The 20,558-nt window shown below is 46.5% G+C and overlaps 1 protein-coding gene and 1 long non-coding RNA gene across 14 annotated transcripts in view; one reads left to right on the forward strand and one right to left on the reverse strand.

Moving 5' to 3' along the window:
• Window positions 1-20,558, reverse strand: part of LOC121593368 (anion exchange protein 2-like) — a 37,434-nt gene that overhangs the window by 3,536 nt on the left and 13,340 nt on the right. Inside the window, exons 1-8 of one of the 13 annotated variants that reach the window (XM_041915644.1) lie at window positions 19,357-19,471; window positions 18,933-19,154; window positions 7,281-7,751; window positions 7,092-7,198; window positions 5,246-5,281; window positions 4,088-4,649; window positions 3,859-4,005; window positions 865-1,254 (exon numbers count right to left, since the gene is read on the reverse strand). In XM_041915644.1, the coding sequence (XP_041771578.1) occupies window positions 865-1,254; window positions 3,859-4,005; window positions 4,088-4,649; window positions 5,246-5,281; window positions 7,092-7,198; window positions 7,281-7,751; window positions 18,933-18,992 (1,773 nt within the window). In that variant the 5' untranslated portion in view covers window positions 18,993-19,154; window positions 19,357-19,471. Of the gene's footprint in view, window positions 1-864; window positions 1,255-3,245; window positions 3,342-3,858; window positions 4,006-4,087; window positions 4,650-5,245; window positions 5,282-7,091; window positions 7,199-7,280; window positions 7,752-14,201; window positions 14,415-18,932; window positions 19,472-20,558 lie in introns of those variants that run through there. The other 12 variants (XM_041915646.1, XM_041915642.1, XM_041915645.1 and 9 more) reach the window with 12 other exon arrangements.
• LOC121593373 lies at window positions 8,215-9,319 on the forward strand. The gene is made up of 2 exons (XR_006004769.1): window positions 8,215-8,385; window positions 8,856-9,319. It is a non-coding gene; the product is annotated as an uncharacterized LOC121593373 (long non-coding RNA).

Genomic DNA, 20,558 nt, shown 5'->3' on the forward strand with positions numbered 1-20,558 from the left:
ATATAAAAGTTCGTAACAGGGGTAAAGCATTGCCAGGAGGAGATTAACTATTTAACTAAGATAATTACACCTTAACCCTATAACACCATGCTTCCAAAAAGGCAAGCTAAATCGATCATACTGTACATGCAAGCAATACCCAACAAACACAAAATATAAAATAAGCGTGCAAGGTTAGAGCATTATAGAGGCTAAAATGATGCAAATGTTTGTAATATTTACAATTCTCCACTTATTAATTTGTACATTTTTTATGAACAAGAAAATATGATCCTAAAATATAAAATTAAAAAACCTGTAAAACTATGAAAGCTAAATAATTCTAGAATGTTATTTAAAAACGATGAAAAACGATAAAAAATAATATAATGTAATACTAAGAACATTTTTAATAATTCTATAAAACATCTAAGGAACTGATCTATAAACTATAACTAAATAAAAAAACTAAAGATTAATAAATAATCTAACAACTTAAAACGTAAAACCTAAACAGCAACATTAACCAACAAGAAAGAAACAGGAGCAGTTAATCTCGCCTATTAAACAAAAGAACAAACAGAGCAATGACAGGAGTAAAGAGTGACAGGCTCAAAACACGCAAGCCACATCCGTTTAAATCACTTCTCCTCGCCAACTACGATCAAACTCGGTGCAAATCAGGAGTGTGTGTGTGTTTTTCTGTGTTCGTGTGCGGAAGAAGGAAAAGCGAAAACAGAGAGCAAAACTTGTGTTGGCCACTAATGTGTGCCGTGTTTGAAGGAAAACACATGATATAAAAAAACACTGCCTGTGTGTGTGTGTGTGTTGAAAGAGGGGGAGAGAAGGGCTGGTTGGTTTCGATATTTATATTAATTGATTTACAACTGTCAGCGATAAAGGTGAGTTATTTCGTCGCATACCAACGGCACTGGTGACCGTGGTTAGGGTCACCGGTGCTGCCGCGGCTGTCGCCGTGCTGCTGCTGTCCTGGCTGCCGGACCGCCGGCACCGGTGCGGACCGGATGCGTGCCGCTGGTGGCGCTGCTGATCCTTGGCCGGCTGATGCGCCGGCTGTTGCTGATGGTGGGTGTGGTGGTGGTGGTGGTGGTGGTTCCGGGAGGAAAGGTTCGGGCTCTGGCCGTACACCGAGTTCGGGTGCAGCGAGGGCGGACTGAGCGTGTAGCTTTGGGTGGGGCTTACGAACGAGTTGAGGCGCCGGACGCCCACGATCACCTCCCCGTGGCCACCGTCCTCGGCCCGCATCGACAGGGACTGATGGAGGCGGTGGAGAGTAAAGGAGTGGTTTGGGGAAGAAACAAAATCGAAAGAAAGAAAAGAAAAAAAACACATTCGATTGAAAGCACCCAATGCGAGCCTGTTGCTCCCTGTGTCTGTTTGTTCCTTCTCCTGTCTCTCTTTGCTTCTCTCTCTCTCTCTGTCTCGCTCTCAGTGGATCAAAGCTCCACTGGACCATGTGGAACACTCCCGAATATTTAAAACGATTCTGCTCCACTGCCAAAACTCAGGGTCAGGATGGACGGATGTGAGCTGATTATGAATAACATTCCATCTATGTGTATTGCCATGAATGTGAGTGTGTGTGTGTGTGTCTGATACGAGATAATGGTACAGATGGTACAATACTACACGGCTAGATGGAGCGAACGGTGGTTGGTGGAAAATGATATCATGTTCACCGAAATTTCCGCCTTTTTCCCCCCGATTTCCGGAGGGAAAGGAGTAACGAAAACAAAATAATAATCAATAACACATCCATACACAGGTATCTGTGTGCCAGAGTGAATAGCTTTCTGGGGGTACGGGTCCAATATGATGAGCCCAAAGCCAAGCACACGACACTAAACGACCATTCACAAGCGTCATACATAGTCATCGCTAACCCTTGAATGCGTCATGCAAGAACTTGTAGTTTTATTAGTAATTCATCACTAAATACGACCACTATTAGGACACTATCCTTTTTGATTTCGCCTGCTTGAGGTGCAAATGATTCCATTCCAGTTTTGGGCACTGCTCCAGTTATAATCGATAACTGCGCTGTATTTTTTTTTTTATCTTTCTTCATATTTGTAAGGAAAAATAGCTTTAGCAGCAGGTCCTAAACCATAGAGGTTAGCAGTAAATTGCAACCACGGAGTTGTGGAGCAAGCTGGACTCACCACAACTAAATCCTCAAAACGATTCAAACTTTTTCATCCAACTGTCAAAACTTTCCCACAGGTTTTGATCAAATGAATGACTCGACCTCTGTAATAGGTAGACTTTACATCCAAATTTCGAGGCGTACGCAAGGCGGTCTAGATAGACTGCAGGTGGGTTCTTGCCTCTGATTTTGGTAGCAATGATGGATGGAGATTTCTACGGAGATTAGCAGCAAGAGAGTTATGGTTGTTAAGAACTTTGTTTGAGTTGCTAAGGAACTCTTGACTCCCAAGCTGTCAAATGAAGTTTTGCCAAAGTACAGTGTTCGGACCGACCTGTAGTAATTGATGGACCTTGGGCGTACGAGAGTTGAAGAGTTTCATTGGGAGACTGTTCAGCTGTCACAGTAGGCATATTGTCTCTTTGTAAATCCTTAATAAGAACATGAGCTATAACGATTAAAGAGAGTCCACACAAATGTATCAATAACTGCTTCTTCTTCTTCTTCTTCTTCTTAGTTGGCAGAACAACCTTAGTCGGTCGTGATCTGCCTACAGCCTACCCTACAGCGCTTGGCTATCTGTGTCTATGTTGTGTACTCATAGTAGGATAATCAGGCTTGAACCATGTTGTTCTGTCGTGCAAGTTGCCATCTGTAGCACGTGGACGTGATCAATAACATCTACAGAAAATTTACATTTAAATCTTAATTCTACCGTCCGAAATATAAAATATGATCAAAATAGGGGATGTGATAAGGAGATAACCAATGATTTTGCTTGAACCAGTCCAAACCTATTCCACAACCCAATTACCCATTGAAGCTCCAATTTTTTAAAACCATCTGAAAGCAATTTTCACTCGCACGAGCACTTCAAGGGTTAGCAACGTTGCCACCGGCACCAACATCCCTGTTTTCCCCCCCCCCCCCCCCCACATTACAGTTACAGCCACTATCAATGAGCGATGGTGTGACCCTTTCCCAGAGCGGTTAATGGTTAATGCAGCTTTTGCGTTAGTATGTGAGTGTGTTTGCGTGTGTTTGTATTTACGAGAAATATTTACAGCACTATAGGAAGAGTGAGAGCTCTATTGATTACCGATTGGTTAGTGTTTGTGTTAGTAGTGTCAGTAGTAGTGTTGCTGATAAACACCAAATGTTCCATGCTACGATCATACATACGAAATGCTAGGTTCTAAAAGTAGAAATAAAAAAAAACGGGGAAAATGGTGGGAAACACAAGATCGAGTAACGAAAGATAATCAGCGTGTGTGAGATGAGCGAGTGGCCGAACAAGAAATGGGGAAGGAAAGAGCGAATGCGCGTACAACGAATCAATTAATTTAATCGGCAAAAGGCTACGCCACCATGGCGTAAGTGTTTGTGGGCTGAAGGGGACCTTCGTCCGTCAATCAAGCTGCGATGCTGCTAGTGAATAAATAATTGTCTCTTCCACGTTTCTTCCTTTCCCATTTCTGTTCCCGGCAAAACGGAACCCTCCATCGATCCACTTGAGGTTGGGCGAGGTTGTATGACGCTACCGAAGTTAATTAGTGATGAGAGGGTGATGCGTAAAATGCGACAGTACTAACACACTACGGATGGGTGTTGTAAAATGGCGGAAGTGTCCAAAATGGGCAACAGTGTGTTGGTGTTGTGGTCCGTGTGGTGTCTGTGAGACTGTTCATTCACACCGGACCCGGACGACTCACCTGCAGGCTCGTGTAGCTGCTGTACTTCCGCTTCGGCCCGAAGGAAAATCCGCCGTGCGAGCTTTCGTTGACGTGGCGATGGCGCAGCAGCAGCGCTCGCATGATGACCGCCTTATCATCCTCGTGGATCAGCTCATCAACGACCATCTAAAAAAAATGGGATTGGGAGAAAGAGACGGTTCTATTTTTGAGACCGAAAAAGGGGACCACCTCGCGCGCCCATCCTTACCTGCTCCACCACGCGGTACGCCACCGAGGGCAGATCCTTCTCCTCCAGGTCCATCAGCACGACGCCCGTCTCGAGGCAGCGGCGCAGATTGAGCAGCGAGTGGAACGACAGGGAGGCGACGTGCGGCCGGCCCCACCGGTCCGCGCCCTCCTCCACGTCCTCCTCGTACTTGATCCAGCGGGCCGTCTCCTTCCACTCCCGGTCCTCCCCGCTGCCCGTCAGCTCGTCCAGCTGCACGAACACCTCGTGCGGGCTGTGGTCGTACATCTTCTTGTACTTGCTCGAGGGCAGCAGGTGCTGGAGCGGCGACGCCGCCTCCTTCCGGTTGATGTTCACCAGCGACGTGCCCGACTGGGCACTGACCTTGTGGCGGCGCAGGGCCCGCGGATCGTCCGACCGGTGCGACGTCAGCTCGTCGATGTCGGCCTCCTGCAGCGTCGCATCCTCCGGCTGGACCGAGATGCGGCGCCCGGTCGGGCCACCCTCGGTACCGCTCTGCCGTCGCCATTCGGGGTGATACTCTTGCAGCGAAAACTTCCGCGATTTGTGCGGATGATGCCGTCTATGAGCAGAGAAATAGTGTTAATGTCTTGCTTGTTCGATCGCTTTTCGCACCATCAACGCCTCAAACAAAGACAAATTGCTGCTCCGAAAGAGCCGGGGCCCATTTCCGGGACACGGATATTGAACGACAACAATGGCAAACGGAAAAGAGAAGACGGTTTATCATCATGCCAGACTGCCCGCGGGTACAGCAATGGGACGAAGTGAACAGGGTTTTGCTGCATTCTTTCTAATGCAATCTGGCATGAAATACAGTGCGTAACGCAACTATGCAACCAAATGCAGTTTTCGGGTAAAATAAACAAAAAGGTTGTGTTACGCACTGTATTAGGGTTTCTTACTTGAACAGAGACTATTGGCATACTTAATTCGGACGTGCCAGCTCTGTACAATAGAGTGAGAAACCCTGTAAAAAAGCGCTATAAAAATGTAAAAGAATTAGCATTTGATCAGCAACTCAGTATAACATTACAAGTTTAAATAAAAACATTAAAGCCATGCATTTTGCACAAGTAGAGAAAGAAATGAACAAAAAAACATATGCGCCCACTTCTCAGACCTGGGACGCCAGACCACCCCATCATACCCACTAACCTTTTGCTTCGGACGGGTTTGCTTTGCAGCAGTTTCCTTAAACGATTAAACGCAACGCGAAACGGGAGGAAAGGACAAAACTTGAACGTGAGCGTGACAACTTTGTGGTTGACATGTTATTGTTTTGTTTTTTTTTTTAATGTTTCTTCGATTAAGTTTACGTCCCTTGTTTATCCGTTCGGATTAAGGGGTGAAAAGTTTTAAGTGCATTGTGTGTTGGATTTCAATGGGAAATTTCACCCGAACAAGAAAACACTAGAACAATGCAAGGGTTAGAGGGGGGGAGGGGGGGCGAGGGCGGAGCCGACCACTCAAGAATACTTTGAGTTGAGTTGAGTACCGCACGCCCTATTATGCCACACCCGCATCATTGGCACACTTGAGCCCGATCGCACAGTGGAAGTAGGTTTTTTGCGCCCCTGGAAGTTATGCTACACCGCACCCGCAAAAGCCGGCCTACTGACTAGTGTTGGGTAAATATCTGATTCAGATTCATGATTTTGAATGAATCTTTGAAACGATTCAATTAATTTTAATCCAGGATGGAAAGATTCAATTAATGAATCTCTAAAGATTCGGGATGCATGAAAGATTCACGAATTTCTCGATATTCCTAAATCTCCAAAGATTCATAGAGCTTGAGCTTCTAATTATTAATCAGTACTGCAAAATGTCACTGTCATTGTCATAAAAAAATCTTACTGAAACAAAATCAATATCAACGTCACGTACTCTATTGTGATAATCATAGGTGATACTCAAAGCGGTTGGTGTGACGAATACATGATTAATGACCTTTTTGCGACTATCGCTTGGTCAGTCCTTTTGCCATGACTTTTTTTTTAACTGTTCTGCAAAATGTCACTGACATAGTCATGACAAATTCCAGCTGACACAAAATCATGTCAGCGTCACGTTCTCTACTGTGATGATCAGAGGTGAGCCTCAAACAGTTGGGGCGACCATCACATTGTGTGCAACCAACTCTTGGTCAGTCACTTGGTCGGGACATTTTCAGTCGGTGATCATCATGATAGTCATGGGTGAGATGCGGTGCCTACTAGTGGTTCCTGATGACAGAACAAAATGCGCATGGATTTTCGCTCTGTTTCACCCGACAGAGCATCAAACCAGACAGAGCGAGAAAGAATACCCATTTTGTTGCTTAGAACCAGACGCCAAGTATATTCCACTAATGTCGTGATTATCGCCGACAAAAATCTCATGACCAACTGAGTGACCAAGAGTTGAGTGCTAATCAAAATGTCACCAAGCATGTGATTGATCCTCCAACTGAGTCTCGGCACGGATCATCTCAATTGTGTACGTGAGCTGATTTGAGCTTCATTTCAGTCATGAGTGTTGGTGGCTGAAACAGTGACATTTGGCAGCTTGTCATTCAGAGTATCACGTTGGACTTAAGAATTCGCTTGTCGCGTTCGGCATGTCATGACGCACTTTTACTAAGTATCAGCAATGAGCATCAAGCTGCCACGGGGATATGTGAATTGTTTTCGTTGGTGAAAATCTCGTGAAGCTCATGACATTTTGCAGCACTGTTATTACAGGGTTTCCCACGATTTATTAATCAGTTCCCATAATTTTTTGGTGCGTTTTCACGATTTTTTGGTCGTATCCAATAGATTTTTGGTTCGTTCCCTTAATTTATTGGTATTTTCCGATGGGATACCAATACAATTGGACCAAAAAATTCTGGGAAACGACCAAGAAGATTGAAGATTGTGCTTTTATCAATATTTAGAGATTTTTGAATCTTTGGAACTTCGATTCGAGATTCGAATCACTCAACGAAAGATTCACGCAACCCAACGCTTCTACTACTTACTCGGTACGCCGCCGGCGCTCCTCGTTAGTGTCCTCTAGCGGCAAACCCTCGATCGGCGCTCCCTTGTTGTCTTTGTCAAAGTGCACATTCCTTCTGGCGCTTGTGTCCTGGAGGGGAGAAAGCAAATGCTCGTATTGATCACCAATCGTCCCCACAAAGCGCTACACCCCCCCCCCTCCCACTACTTACCCACTGTTCGCCCTGCACCGTGCCCTGATCGACCACTGGCTCGTCGTGCACGGTTTCGCTGAAATCGTTCGACGTGTTGTCCGCTAGCGTGGTGTTGTTCGCGGTGGACGAGAGTTTCGTGTCGGTCGGCTCGCTCTTGGACGAGAACGAGATCGGGCTGGTCGGGGTGGTGGTCGGCGGTGACGCCGCAACCGGCTTGCTGCGGCCCGGCTGCTCATTGCTGCTGGCGGAGGGCTTGTTGTTGCTGGTGGTGCTGCTGCTGTTGTTGTTGTTGTTGTTGTTGCTCGCACTGGACGTGGCGTCCGCGCTGTCCGGGACGCGGTGCGCTTCGTCGTACTTGAGCGGCGAGTTGTCCAGGATGACTTCGTCCTGCAGCCGGTTCAGTTCGAAACGTTCCTTCTCGGCGGTCGTACCGAACACGCGCTCGATTTCGTCGTCCAGGTGGACCTCGTTCGGGTCATCGTTGCTTGTCTGTGCGGGAGAATGGCAGTTGGGAATGTTAGTTAGTTCTGTCAATTTGACTGTCGCTTATCTCGTAGCGGATTGTTCAAGAAAATTCCTTTTGCATATTTAATCCTAAAATCACAACTTGTTGCACCGGCTTTTATCACCGCTTTCATCGCAGAGAAAATGAAATGTAGAGAGAATGGAGTAGGAAAGGAAGAATCTAAATTAATTTATCGAAACGGTTTAGGTAACACACACACACAACAAGCAGACCCGCAGCAATCAACACGACCGTGTACCGTGCTAAGCACCGTAGTTGCCGCCAGTCACGCGATCTCAGCTTTATCGAACGTCATCGGTCAGTGATTATTTGGAACATTTCGAGGAACGATGGTGGCACGAGAACAACCCCTCGCTCCAGGGTTCGGTCACACTGCTCGGTACATTATTTCCTTTCGTGACAAAAGCGGCCCGGTACAGAGCGTTTCGGTAGTCGAGTTGAAGCGACGAAGGGACTATAAATAAACCGAATCACAACGGCCGAAAAATCGCTGCCAAAATGTCGACCGAGACCGTGACAGTGACATTCAACCGTTTATAAGTTGAAGGTGCGTTACCAAGCAACTGCCTCCTCCCCGAATATAAGGGGGTGTTCTAGGTAGGTAGGTTTGTTGAAAGGAAATCGATTGGTAGGAATTTTTGCTAAGGCTAAGAGGGTTTTCCCCCTTTTGCGTTGTGTGGCAAACATTTTTATTAATTTTGAAAATTGCTCAATTGCTACAACGGTCAAGGGCACACAGTAACTCACAGTAGCAATTGCTCTTACAAGTTGGCACCAATTCATGGGCAGCACTGAACCGAGAAACAGGTGCCTGCTTTGATCGCTACGCCGTTAATGAACCGTTGAGCCGCCCACAACCCTTCTTCTCTCGATTTCGATGTTCGAGAAACAGTCTAACTGCTCCCAGCTAATAGTGCAGATCGGGGTAGGAATCAGTTTCGTATCGTTTAGCACACAGCTGAGCGCTACCAAATAACGCACGTCATCATCCCATCGCCACAGCTCCCGAGCTGGAAGTGGAAATTCCGTTTTAAGTGGTTTCATCGCCGGTGCGCTCTCATTCCCAGGAACGCTATTTCCGATTAATCCGGCCGTATTTCCTCGTACCGGTAGTGAAATAAAATATGTTACACCCAGCAACTAGCTCAATGGATTCGCTTTGCCGCTGGTGGCTCAAGCGTGGTACAGTACGGACGGTACTAGCCTGCCTCAGGCGATGCTACGAACGGCACAACACTGTCCAGCGTGAGTTCATCGCTGTACCGGTGCTCCGGTGAAGCCAGCTGTAAAATGTAACCAGCAACAGAAATAAACCCCGAAAACAAAACTAACGGTGCGTTTAGAGGAGGAAAAGCGAAGCTTCTTTCGAGGAAGAAGGCCATGGAGACGCCCAGTAGTTTGTGAAGTGATGGGAAGGATTGATTCCAATTGGATTTAGAAGTAAGGCTCAGTAATGCGGGGAGGAGTGTTAGTTTCGACGGAAATAGTTTTCTTCAATAAAGAGCCCGTATTGTGGAGCGAAAACTGAAAACCATGTTTCCATTACTCACCACAACGATTCACCCAAAGTCTCTCTCGCTTGATGAGTGTGTTCGTGCAATACGCGCAGCTCAAATGTGTGGTGTTTTGGTGGCTTTTTGCTACTGTTTAACTGTTAACACACACTCTCACCAGGGCGACACCTGCGCACACACAGAGGTACACTCTTCTTCTCGAAATTATCAATACCGTACGCACTTCTAGAGGCCAACTACTCTATCAGCAGGTCCCAAATCAAACAGTCCCAATCGATTGATATTGTGACGGGAAGTGAAGTACGAGACTTAAACTGCCAACTGATTATTAGTTTGCTAATTGTCGGTGCTTCGCGAGGCCGTTCGCTGAAGTGTACCGTCGGCAAATCACTGCAATCGCAAAAGGGCCACTTAAACCCGGGGGCCGGATTTAGTCAAACAATTATCACTGCTCACTGCCGCTGCCACGGTGCATTGATTTTTTTCCTGCGACGCATTTTTCCTTTTTCTTATCGCCCGGCGCGCACTTTGCACAAGCATCCAAGAAGGCTAGTGGGTTGTCTGGGTGGAAATTGAAAACAGCACAACAATTACACAGCACACTCCAACGGTTACTTATCGCCGGGGCGCGGAAAGCGCGTTGCTGCGTGTCGGTGGATTGGCGCGCATCGCTTGACAACACGCGCCCGCGCTCTACCTATTAGCATATTTATTTTATTATAATACGGCCCCTGTGTCCTCTTATGCTGTTGTCGTTTCGTGCGCGCTTGCCGAACCATTTAACCTTCCATTGGCGCGCGGCGGCTGATGCAATAAGCAATGACGGCGAGCATGGTTTGCTACTATGTTTGCCGTTTGAACAACGGTTCGAGACACCCAGAGACAAACGATGTCAACAAGATAAAGTGCTTGCGTGTTAGGGTTGAGGGGAAGAAAGACAGTGGGAGGGAGAAACACGCCAAACGTTTTGCAACGAAGACAATAAATGATATCTCGACACAATGGCGCAACACTGACAGAGAGAGAGAGAGAGAGAGAGAGAGAGAGAGAGAGAGAGAGAGAGAGAGAGAGAGAGAGAGAGAGAGAGAGAGAGAGAGATAGAAAGCAATGGAAAAATCGACCAACCCTGTTCAAAGGTGCATCGGGTCTGATGGGGTTTGTGTGACTAAAGGGATAGTTTTTCTTTTGCAAGAGTAACTTTAATCTTACACCCAACCAATGCAAATGTAATTTCAACTTTTCAAACTTTAAAACAAATCCAATTCGCCCACACAACAAAAGGTAAAGTCCGTTGCAGGGTAAAAGCAAAATCTCACGACCCCCGATGCCCTCCAAAACACGCAAGACAGGCAAGGCAGAGGCAGTCTGGCAAGTTTGAGCGAGTTCGTGCTCGGGGTCAACATAACATCATTTGCATAAACACGCGCATAAATTTGCCAGTTTTATTAATCCCTCGCGTGGCCTTTGCCAAACGCCGCTTTCTCCTTATCGTTGCCGGGCTGTGACCCTTTGTGCGGTGACCTCCCTGCCTGCGAGAAGTTTTTGAGCTGCTTTTAAAATCGAATTTGCACGATCCGGTGGGTCGGAAGAATGGGCCAATTCATTGGCCAACGCATGAGCTAATACTAATAATTTTGCAAGAGAGAAAGACGCCGATCATTCCTTGCGTTCAAATGCAATTGTTAACCGTTGCGGGATTTTGGCCCTTTTTCTGAGCTACGCTCGAATAAAATAAAACGCTACAGCACTGGCCTTAGCCAGGCCTGCACGCCTGCTTATACCCAATCGAAAATAGAACTGTTTGCGAATATTTTGTTTATTACGAATCACGCTCCATTTTCCATCCTTCCTTTCGCTCACGGACACATTGCAGTGTTTGGATTCATTTTGTTTGGTGCAATATAGTTTGCCCCTTCCAGTGCAAAAGAAAGCAAAAAGAAAAGCTGGGGATGTGCAAAGACACACACATACACACATCAACGTCACGCCGTGCACGTATACCGGGCGGATGGGCAAAAAATAGATACTGAGAAGCGAGTTGGCATTTTGAATTTAAAGCTCTCCGTTGGGGAAGGTGAATGAGGTGAGCGGAATTGATTTTTGTGCTGTGAGTGTGGTCAGGTTCAGGAGCACACTGGTCACTTTTAAGCTAGAACAAGAAGGGTTTTGGGGTGTTGTGTTGATGCAGTTTTCCCCCAATGATCCTGATAGAGGAGTGCAACTTCACAAAATCACAAGCAATTTGGGATGGTTTCCATGCCCTTTAAACGTACACACACATTCACACACACGCGCACACTATATCTCCCGGGGATCACCTGGTAATCACAATCACACAGCGCCGAACCGTTTTCACTGCCGCTGGGACAGCCCAGAAGCTAGCTGGGAACGGTAAGAAGCAGGTGTAGGCCCCACCCCGCACTGGGTTGGCGCAACGAATGCCCGATGCTTTCCCGTCAAGGTTCCAGCCACATCTGAGCTAGCGCGGTCACGGCGGCGCTCGACCCACATCTTGCTTTGCGAGGTTGCTTTTTTTTTCTCTACGGGAGGAAAATCGTGCCAAGGGATGAGGAAAAACTCTCCAGCCTTGCTCGAGTGCTGCTGCTGCTATCTCACCACTCTCTTGCGAGTTTTTGGCTGGGCGCGGGGAGAGAGTGGGCGCTACTGTTTTGTCAACTTAACCCCCGCCATCGCCGTCATCGCCGGTGGAACGGTATGGCGTTGGATGCGCAAAGGAGACGAGGGTGGGATGGGCTGGGAAATGGAACAGCGTGATGGACCACGAGGATATTCCTCCTCTATGATGGAGAGTAAAAACGATGAGCAGGAGAGCGAGTGGCACGAGAACAAGGGTTCGTTTCAAGAGGTTGTTTTTTCCTGTTTCGATAATTAACAGTGAGTGATAAAGGTTTAGGTGTAAATTATATTATTTATATTTTAATGGACTTTTCAATTCAAAGCACTGTAAGAGTATCAGAGAAAATACTGTTTGTTAAAACCACTTTATTAAAATAATTAAACTAAACATTTGCACACAGCTGTACTTCAAATGCCCTCTGTAGATGAATCTCATCACCTGAAGGGCTCGTCCTCGTAACGCCCCTGTAACGGTGAGTAAGAGATATTAAGCAAGCGATGAGTGAAGCATTGTGAGAACCTCATCACACGTGCCTGAGAGAGAGAAACTAAACAGTAGAGAGAGAGAGAGAGAGAGAGAGAGAGAGAGAGAGAGAGAGAGAGAGCAAAAAAAGGAGCAGCAAAAAGGGAAAACGCTTACTCTCGCTTACCGACTGGCGCGCTGCCCATTCCCGCGCTCCAGTGCTCGTGCTCCCGTCGGCAGTTAATTTTTCACGGGCACTCGCACACCCATCGTCCCCTTCTCGGGACTAGCAAAACGCTCTCTAACTGGGGCAATAGTGCGGCCCGTACCGCTGGTCAGGGAAATCCCACCGCGTGGAAAAGGGAAAGTGAGTCAGAGAGAGAGAGAGAGAGTAAGAGCGAGAGAGCGTGCTCACTGTGACTGTGGAGAGAAATGAGCCACGATGACGATGGCGGGAGGTTTCCCACGCTCGGTGCGCTCAAGAAAGGGAAGGAAAAGCTCCACCATCGCCATCCGGCACGCGGGCGCACAGCTGATACGGGAGGACTGGACCTTTTTGTTTTTATTTGCACGGAAATGGAAAAGTACGCGGGGTTTGGCTGCAGGTTCATACATGCTGGTTGCATCCTTCATTCATTCTCCCCCCCTTTCCCTCCCTTTCCGTGATAACATGTGGGTCCCGCTCTCCCGCTATGGCACACTGTGAAGTGTGCGCTTTTTATTGACTGTTTGCTGATTTCATTATCACTTTTGTTGTGCTCCAGTTGCTGGACGGTGTGTGTGTGTGACACACAGTTTTTTCAACTAAAAATAACGCAATGAATAATGAGATTGTCTATTTACACGACACATCAAACTGAAGCTAAACCTTACTCCTTTTCAAATTTGCACGCTTTCTTAATAAAAATGAAAAAAAAACGACGATGGCAATAGACCGTTGAAGTGTTGAAAATCATACTTAATAAATATTACAAATATTACGATGGGAATGATACATCAGAGAGGTGTGCATTAGCATCTTGCATTCGGTGAATAACAACTTGTACATTGGAAAATGGCTTGAAACCCCCTTGTAATACGTTTAATAACAAAAATGAAATTCAATATCTTAAGTCACACAAAATACTGAAAATAAAAGCCAATACAAATACGCTCAACCTATAAGCTTTCGTGCCAATCTTAGATAGAAGATCTTTAATATTCGCCACTCGTTCACCTCATTGTCTCGGGCTGTGTTTGACCAGGCTTGTTCCATTACCGTCCACAAAGGCAGCATTACATAGACAACGCAGCGCACACTTTGGGGTCTTGCTGAGTGAAGCTCCATCCATCCATCAATCATAGCCGCCCAGTGACACTCTAGAATAGTGCCCCCGGCCCCCCACCCAAACCCAAGGGGCGCGCGGACAAACAAGGGCTTTGTTGTGTGCACTTAGCCCGTTCTCGAAGAGGATGGGATGGGATAGATTTCATTACAGCACGGCACGACACGACAGAAGAGGAGTAGTCCATAAAAAGGCCCCATCGTTCGCCACTGTGTCACCGTCATTCGGCACTCCGTTTGCTCCATTTTCGCAGCATCTACTGCAGAGGTCTAGGTCAATGTTTGCCACAACAATAGCCACTGAACTGGTGATGAAAAGGAGGACACACATACGGACACAATAAAGCCACGGTTGTTAACGACAACAGGCACAGGAAAGCACCGAAGCACACACATCAATCCCGACCGTCCGTTCAACGGTGACATAAATTAGTTACACGATAGGACAAATGATGTATATGGCGTCAAAACCAACCACAAGCCACTCGGTAGGGCTGCCGAACGGTGTCGGCGAACTGTCGGCGGCAGCAATCGCTAGCAAATGGTTCATCCTTCACTCACACTCCAGCTCGCACATTCACTTTTAAAGATCAGCAACAATTTTCGATCACTCGCGCTTTTCACAGGGACAGGTCCTGCCTCAACCGGCGACGAAACCGAAATGAATGATCAAACTGCCCCAACCGGTAAAGCCTTATTCCTCTTAGGTAGGTGATCGAGCGACGATCGGTGTTGTGCCCAGATACACACGTGACCAGCCGTTTATCACGAAATGTTAATGTCGCTAATTGAGCACCGTTTTCGTCGCCTGCTTCGACGCGCCGGCCATCCGGGATGGGGGTATGCTCAACAAAACACAGAACAGCCCATTTGTTACGTTTAGCGGGCGTGTGACGTAGCATTTGTCACCGCTGGCTGCGATGAAAGCGATTCAGCTCGATAAGAACGGCACACAACGGGCGAGACTCTATTTTCGGGCTGGGAGTTTCCTGTGAAAAAGTGGCGTTTCTATTTTAAGCCTTCGCAGCCTATTGGAAAGGCAAATATTGGAAGTTTTTTAAACTCGAAGTTCCGTCATTGGTGGAAAAATTGTGTGCTGTGTAAATTGTGCGTTGGCGGGAGCTATCTCGATCGTGAATTGATAGGGTAAACCACATGAAAGGGTAAACACAGAGCCGCGTTGTGCTGCGGGGTGATGTTCTTTCTATTACAATTGTGCGCTTTCTATTACTGTGTGTCGTTTGCTGAAGCACACCCCAGTTAAATACACAGACAGACACAGCAGAGGAGAACTTTTGTGTGGTTCTTGCTACACGCTGTTTGACTTTTTAACGTAACTTAAACTCAATAGTCAGCACGGGGGGAATGCATTTTTGATGCACCGTAACGACTTGTGAGTATACACATTCACACGTCGAGCGGGTCATTTGTCTGTCGACCGGATGATTCGAAGGGTGTGTGGGTGTGTGGCACGATGGATCGATAGCGTTATGGTCTAGGTCAAGAGCACTAATCTCTTCTTACGTAGCTTTCGTTCATGGAAAATACCAAAAATCTTGTACTTTTACGATATTGTTTTTTAAACTGAAGTAAGCAGGAACGTTTTCGCTTTATAATGAACCTTTAAGGGGTGTTAAATGGGAACATTAAACAGCCACTTTTAGTAACTGCCACGTGACCTAATGGAGACGCCTAATGTTTTATATACTTATTACATTTTTTTTTTAATATTCCCCAACAAAATGTGTACATCTGAATTGCTCCCAAAAGCTACAAAAACTACCACTGACAACGTTACCTACCAAAAATCCTTTGGCTTTGAATTTTAAAATCGGAATTATTTTGCTCATTTTAAAGCTGCCGGTGACCGGTTTCAAGCTTTCCACAACCAGCACACTGCTCTTTACCGGCTGGCGGGACACTGTACACTCGTCACTCGCCCCGTTGCATGTTTCCCCAGTGGAAAGGGAACTGGCACGGCACGAACCAAACGGGGACAGCACGCGTATCCAATTACACTTATCGGGCTCGGACACACACGGACGTCGCGTTACCGTTCGGAGCCGCACAAAACACTGACTGGGCTGGGAGACCACGGCAAGAAGCCCACTGGCCCGACCCAACGAGCCTCCCAAACCGGGGCGACGACAGCGACAGCACGTGGGAGCGTCCGTTGTCTTGTTGTTTCGTGTGCGTGTGTGTGTGTGTGTGTGGTGTATAACGCAACAAACTTTAAGGAATATTCCTGTACCTTCATGCTGTAACTGGTTGACTCACTTGGAAGTACAGTACAGAACTGCGACACACCCGTTGGGGGTGCCTACACTATGGTTTATAATAATTGAACCTGTATTGAAATACACATTTCGAAAGTGTACATTCTATGCAAAACCCATAAAATGGTTCCGTATTTTTGCTGCTTATCTACCAACGCGAACGAACCACCCTGTACATTCTGCTAGAATAAAGCATATACTCCATTGCACCGGTACACACGCCGCGTGAGTCATGGAAGGTGAACTTCCTCCCTTTAAAAACGGAGGCTATCGGTGTGCATCGGGTTTCCGCGTCGCGACACCCGATGCGTGTACGTGAAGCGCAAAAGTAGAGCGCAAAGGTAAAAATCAATCAATATAATGTGCATTCCGATGCGACGTGGCTCGAACGCAACAACCGCCGACCGGCTAAAAGGGGCGGGCATACGTACGTAGCGCCAGGGATGGTGTGAAATACCAGTTTTTCACTACCAACAAGCACCTGACCTGGCTGATGATCTCGTGCACCTTGTCTGCGTATGGGAAGGTGTGAGCTGGTTTGACCATATTCAATTGATGCTGATAACGTTATGATGCTTGTTGGCAGGTTTGATCAAAGTGTATTTAGCAGCGACGGGATGCATTGCTTCCTTAAACAAGCTCTCAATGGGTTGATTGTTGGGTGCAACACAAAATGGAAATAAATTAATGTAGTCAGAACGGAACTTGCTCTTCATTCGAGCGTTGAACTTGGGCGACAATACTGAAATGGTTTTATCCAACGTTTGCATTAAAAAAATGGACAAACATTGTCGATTTAATGGGTTTATCTTCACCCGCACTATCAAAACGTAATAGGCACTTTCAATACCAGTATCTTCTGAGCCTGTAGACAAAATTCGACACCTATATCAGTCGAGCTCTAACCGTGATCGCCAAAACAGTGAAGCAACTATGTTTAGAAGCGTGCACGATCAAAGAACAGCACCTCGTAGCGTCTAAAACGGACTCCGTGCGGCTGTTCTGGTATTTACAACATGTTAGCACTATTAGACAACAATTAGAGCATCGACAGAAATCCCAGTTCCGAATGGCCAACGTCTCTGAGCGCAACATGTTAGCACTATTAGACAACAATTAGAGCATCGAAAGAAATCCCAGTTCCGAATGGTCCACGTTCCTGAGCGACTTGAGCTTCCAAAGGAAGCAGAAAATGAAGACTGAGGGACAAGGGGCCACATCGCTGCGTTAGCTTGACATCGGGAGGTCGATGCAACCGGCCAAACAGTGAAATAGTGCTTGGAAAACATGAACTTACACGTCTGGAAGCAGAAATCGCAGAACCACTGGCTTCGCAGCGGCAAACAATGGCGCCAAAACTTAATGGAATCATTTTAGGTGAATTTTCGATATGACGGAATTTAGATGTCCCACCCTAAAGAGACACCCTAGTCCTAATCCTTGTCTTAGGAACTGGTCCAACACCCTCCAGTTGTGCCCCATCGAATTTTTCTGGACAAACATGATCCAAAAGCTCTACTTCAACAATTTCTTCTAGATCTAAAGATATGCTTACAAGCATGTTTTCGTCCGCCATGGTTAAAATTCTGGATAATTGACAAAAGATGGTCGCAAGGTCGTAGATTTATTTTTGAAATTTAGATTCAATCATTACCTTTCAAAGGATGTTCATGCAACGAAGATGTTTCATTTAGTTTTTTTGTACAGCCAGTTAGAAAAAGGTCATTTTTTTAATGGGTTCATTCAATAAATCCTTATTACAAGCCAATTTAAGTCACAATTTCAGCTTGCTTTATACCTGCCACGGAGCTCACCGTTTAGGAGCATCTTTGTGTGCACCGGTGTGTGCAGAAACTATGGGAATAAATAAAAATGAAATTGAGGAGTCTTGCAGCCAATCAGGCGAAAACTTTGATGAACGTAACTGAACTATGACTCCTCTGACACGTGTGGCAATCAACCAAGAGCAATAAACTTTGTCAAAAATGCGTTAATTGTACCTCGGGAATCACCCTGCAAGCGCAACCATTATATTAACGTTTGCTCCGTCTCGTATACTTTCTGTCTGGAGTTAATGTTAGAACAGGCTACTAAATCTTCCTCCAGAGTTTAAAAAAATACAACCAAAACAAAAGATAAAGACTTGCATAAATTAAGCATGATGCTTCCTCCCTGACAGACGGTGGCAGTGCTTGCCAGTGTTCACCCTACAATCGGACGCCGGGGCCCATCAAAGCGCCGCAACTCAATCAAGCAGGCTAAAACTGGCTGCTCTATCAGTATCTAGATGCGTGGTTGTGGGTTTTATTGCGCACACGCCCATAAAGCAGCATGACAGTTGCAATATAGCAGAGCAGTGGGCAGATAAACCGAACGTGAACCAAATTAAGAAGATGAAAGATAACGCACAATGTGATACGGGCGGGCCTCTGGACGCACGCTTTTCGGTGGAATTCAGTGGAGGTTAAGTAGCGCTGTAGACACTTGGTCTAAACGTCTCCAGTAGAAACAAAGCTTTGAGGTTTATTAAAGTCCTAAAGATAACCTTTTTTTTATAACCCTCCTTCAATGGGGTGCAATTTTCGTGTTGTAAATCTTCCGATTTGTCGATAGAATCCAATTATTTTCTGCAAGACAGTATAATGCCGCTTATCGAGCGTAGCTCCCGTTTATGTGGGAAAGGCATTCCGCAAATCCTTTTATCACCACGGCTGACACGATAAGAGTGCAGTGCTTCATTTTTTTTTTTGGGGCAACTCTTTCCCCCAGGTCAGCTGAGCCTTTCCTATCGAACAGTACAGAGAGCAAAAGTCCAGAATGGCTAAGGGTCCGCGTGGGATAGTTACATCAGCACATAGCAACCAACCTTGGTGTGGTTGTTATAAAAATTGATAAATTTAATACTAATTTGGACAGGTGACACCACTTACCTCCTTGGTGTGGAAGCCCAGGAAGGACAATTTCCTCACATTATTGTCCCGGCGGCTCATCGTGTTGCTCTCGCGCAGCTACACTAGGGACACTACACTGCACGTGCTCTAGAACCACAGCTGGAAGAAGAGGCTTTACCGTTTACTTCACTGCACTGTGTCACCCAAAGTCTCTGTCGTTTGGTTTCACTACGCCTTATTAAACACTTTTTCGGCTGAATGCTGTTAAAGAACGAGTTGTTCAACAAAATTATTAATAATATAAACCACAATCGCAGGAACACACTTTGAATCGACTCGTAAAAGGCACACACGACACACACACACACACACACACACACTGGAAAGAGGCACTCGCGCGTGCGGCATACACCAACAAGAAAGCAGTACGATCGCGAGCCAGCACGTCCCAGCTGCTACTGACCGCACGCTCCGTTCGAAGGGCACTCTTTTGCACAACCGGCAACAACTCTCCACACACACACACTGTGTTCTCGTGTCGCGCGTCTTGCCGAAACTGATCTTCGCCTGCTGATATGGGCCATGGGCCACACGCTTCTTACGCGTTACGCAAAAGATACCGCACGATCACCACCACCACCCTTGTTGTAATCAATTTTGTATGGCAACAAAAAACAGCAGCTCCAAAAACAAGCACCAGCAGGTTCGATTATCTTCCCAAAACAAGCGGACAGGGGGAGAGAGATAGAGAGGGGAGTAGTATCTTTATTTCTGAGCTGATAATGTACAACTTCTGGGACCCGAAACCCCCTTTTCGGAATAGATTGTGACGTAACTTAGAGGGATCTTGTTTTATGACACCATAATTGAAGGCACTCTTATAGCACTGTGTGTGTGTTTGTGTGGGTATTTACAGAAGCTGATTCAAATTAAAAATACTTCATTTTGCTTTACTAATCATCATCGTTGTGCCTAATTGCACAATCAACCCGGAAAAGGGATCGACCTCCCTTCCGCGGGTTGGCTTACACCGTGTCACTATGTAGTGGAGGATTACGCTGAGTTAAGATAAGGCCTCCACAAATCACCTTTCAAACGCTCAGCAACACCTCGTCACTATCACACTATCGCTCACTCCATACATCAACTCTTTAGAGGGCTCGATGGGACGTGGAAGTAACAGGCTCTACCCCATCTAATCCTACGTAAGGATTAAAAGGATTTCTGAGTGATTTATTTTCTGTCGCAAAAAAGCGCCTCTCAGCGTGTCCTTGAGTGACACATCTTGCCATGCTTGTTTGCGCTTGCCAGCGTCTACCAAAAGCTGAGGCGCAGAGTCCCGAGATCGAATCTTTCCTTCGCGCTGTGTGCAACAATCATCGTATCAAACCAATTGGAAAACGGCCATCGGTAGAGCTGCTCCCCGTTCCCGGAGAGACGGGGTATGATTGATTTCATTTATCGTCACTGTCATTGCCTGCGCCCATTCTTTGCAACCCGCTGTTTGTGTGGTTGTGTTGTCAAACCGAGCATTCATTGTTGTGGCGTGTTGTCTGTGGTGCCCTGTTTTTTCCCCCGAAAAACGGAACAATTGAAAGCATGATTATGCTTCCAAGGGCCCGTTCCTCTCCACCGTGTAATCGTGCGGCCTGAAAACGTGCTGCC

Source organism: Anopheles merus, chromosome 2L (genome assembly GCF_017562075.2).
Source record: "Anopheles merus strain MAF chromosome 2L, AmerM5.1, whole genome shotgun sequence".
NCBI lineage: Eukaryota > Metazoa > Arthropoda > Insecta > Diptera > Culicidae > Anopheles > Anopheles merus.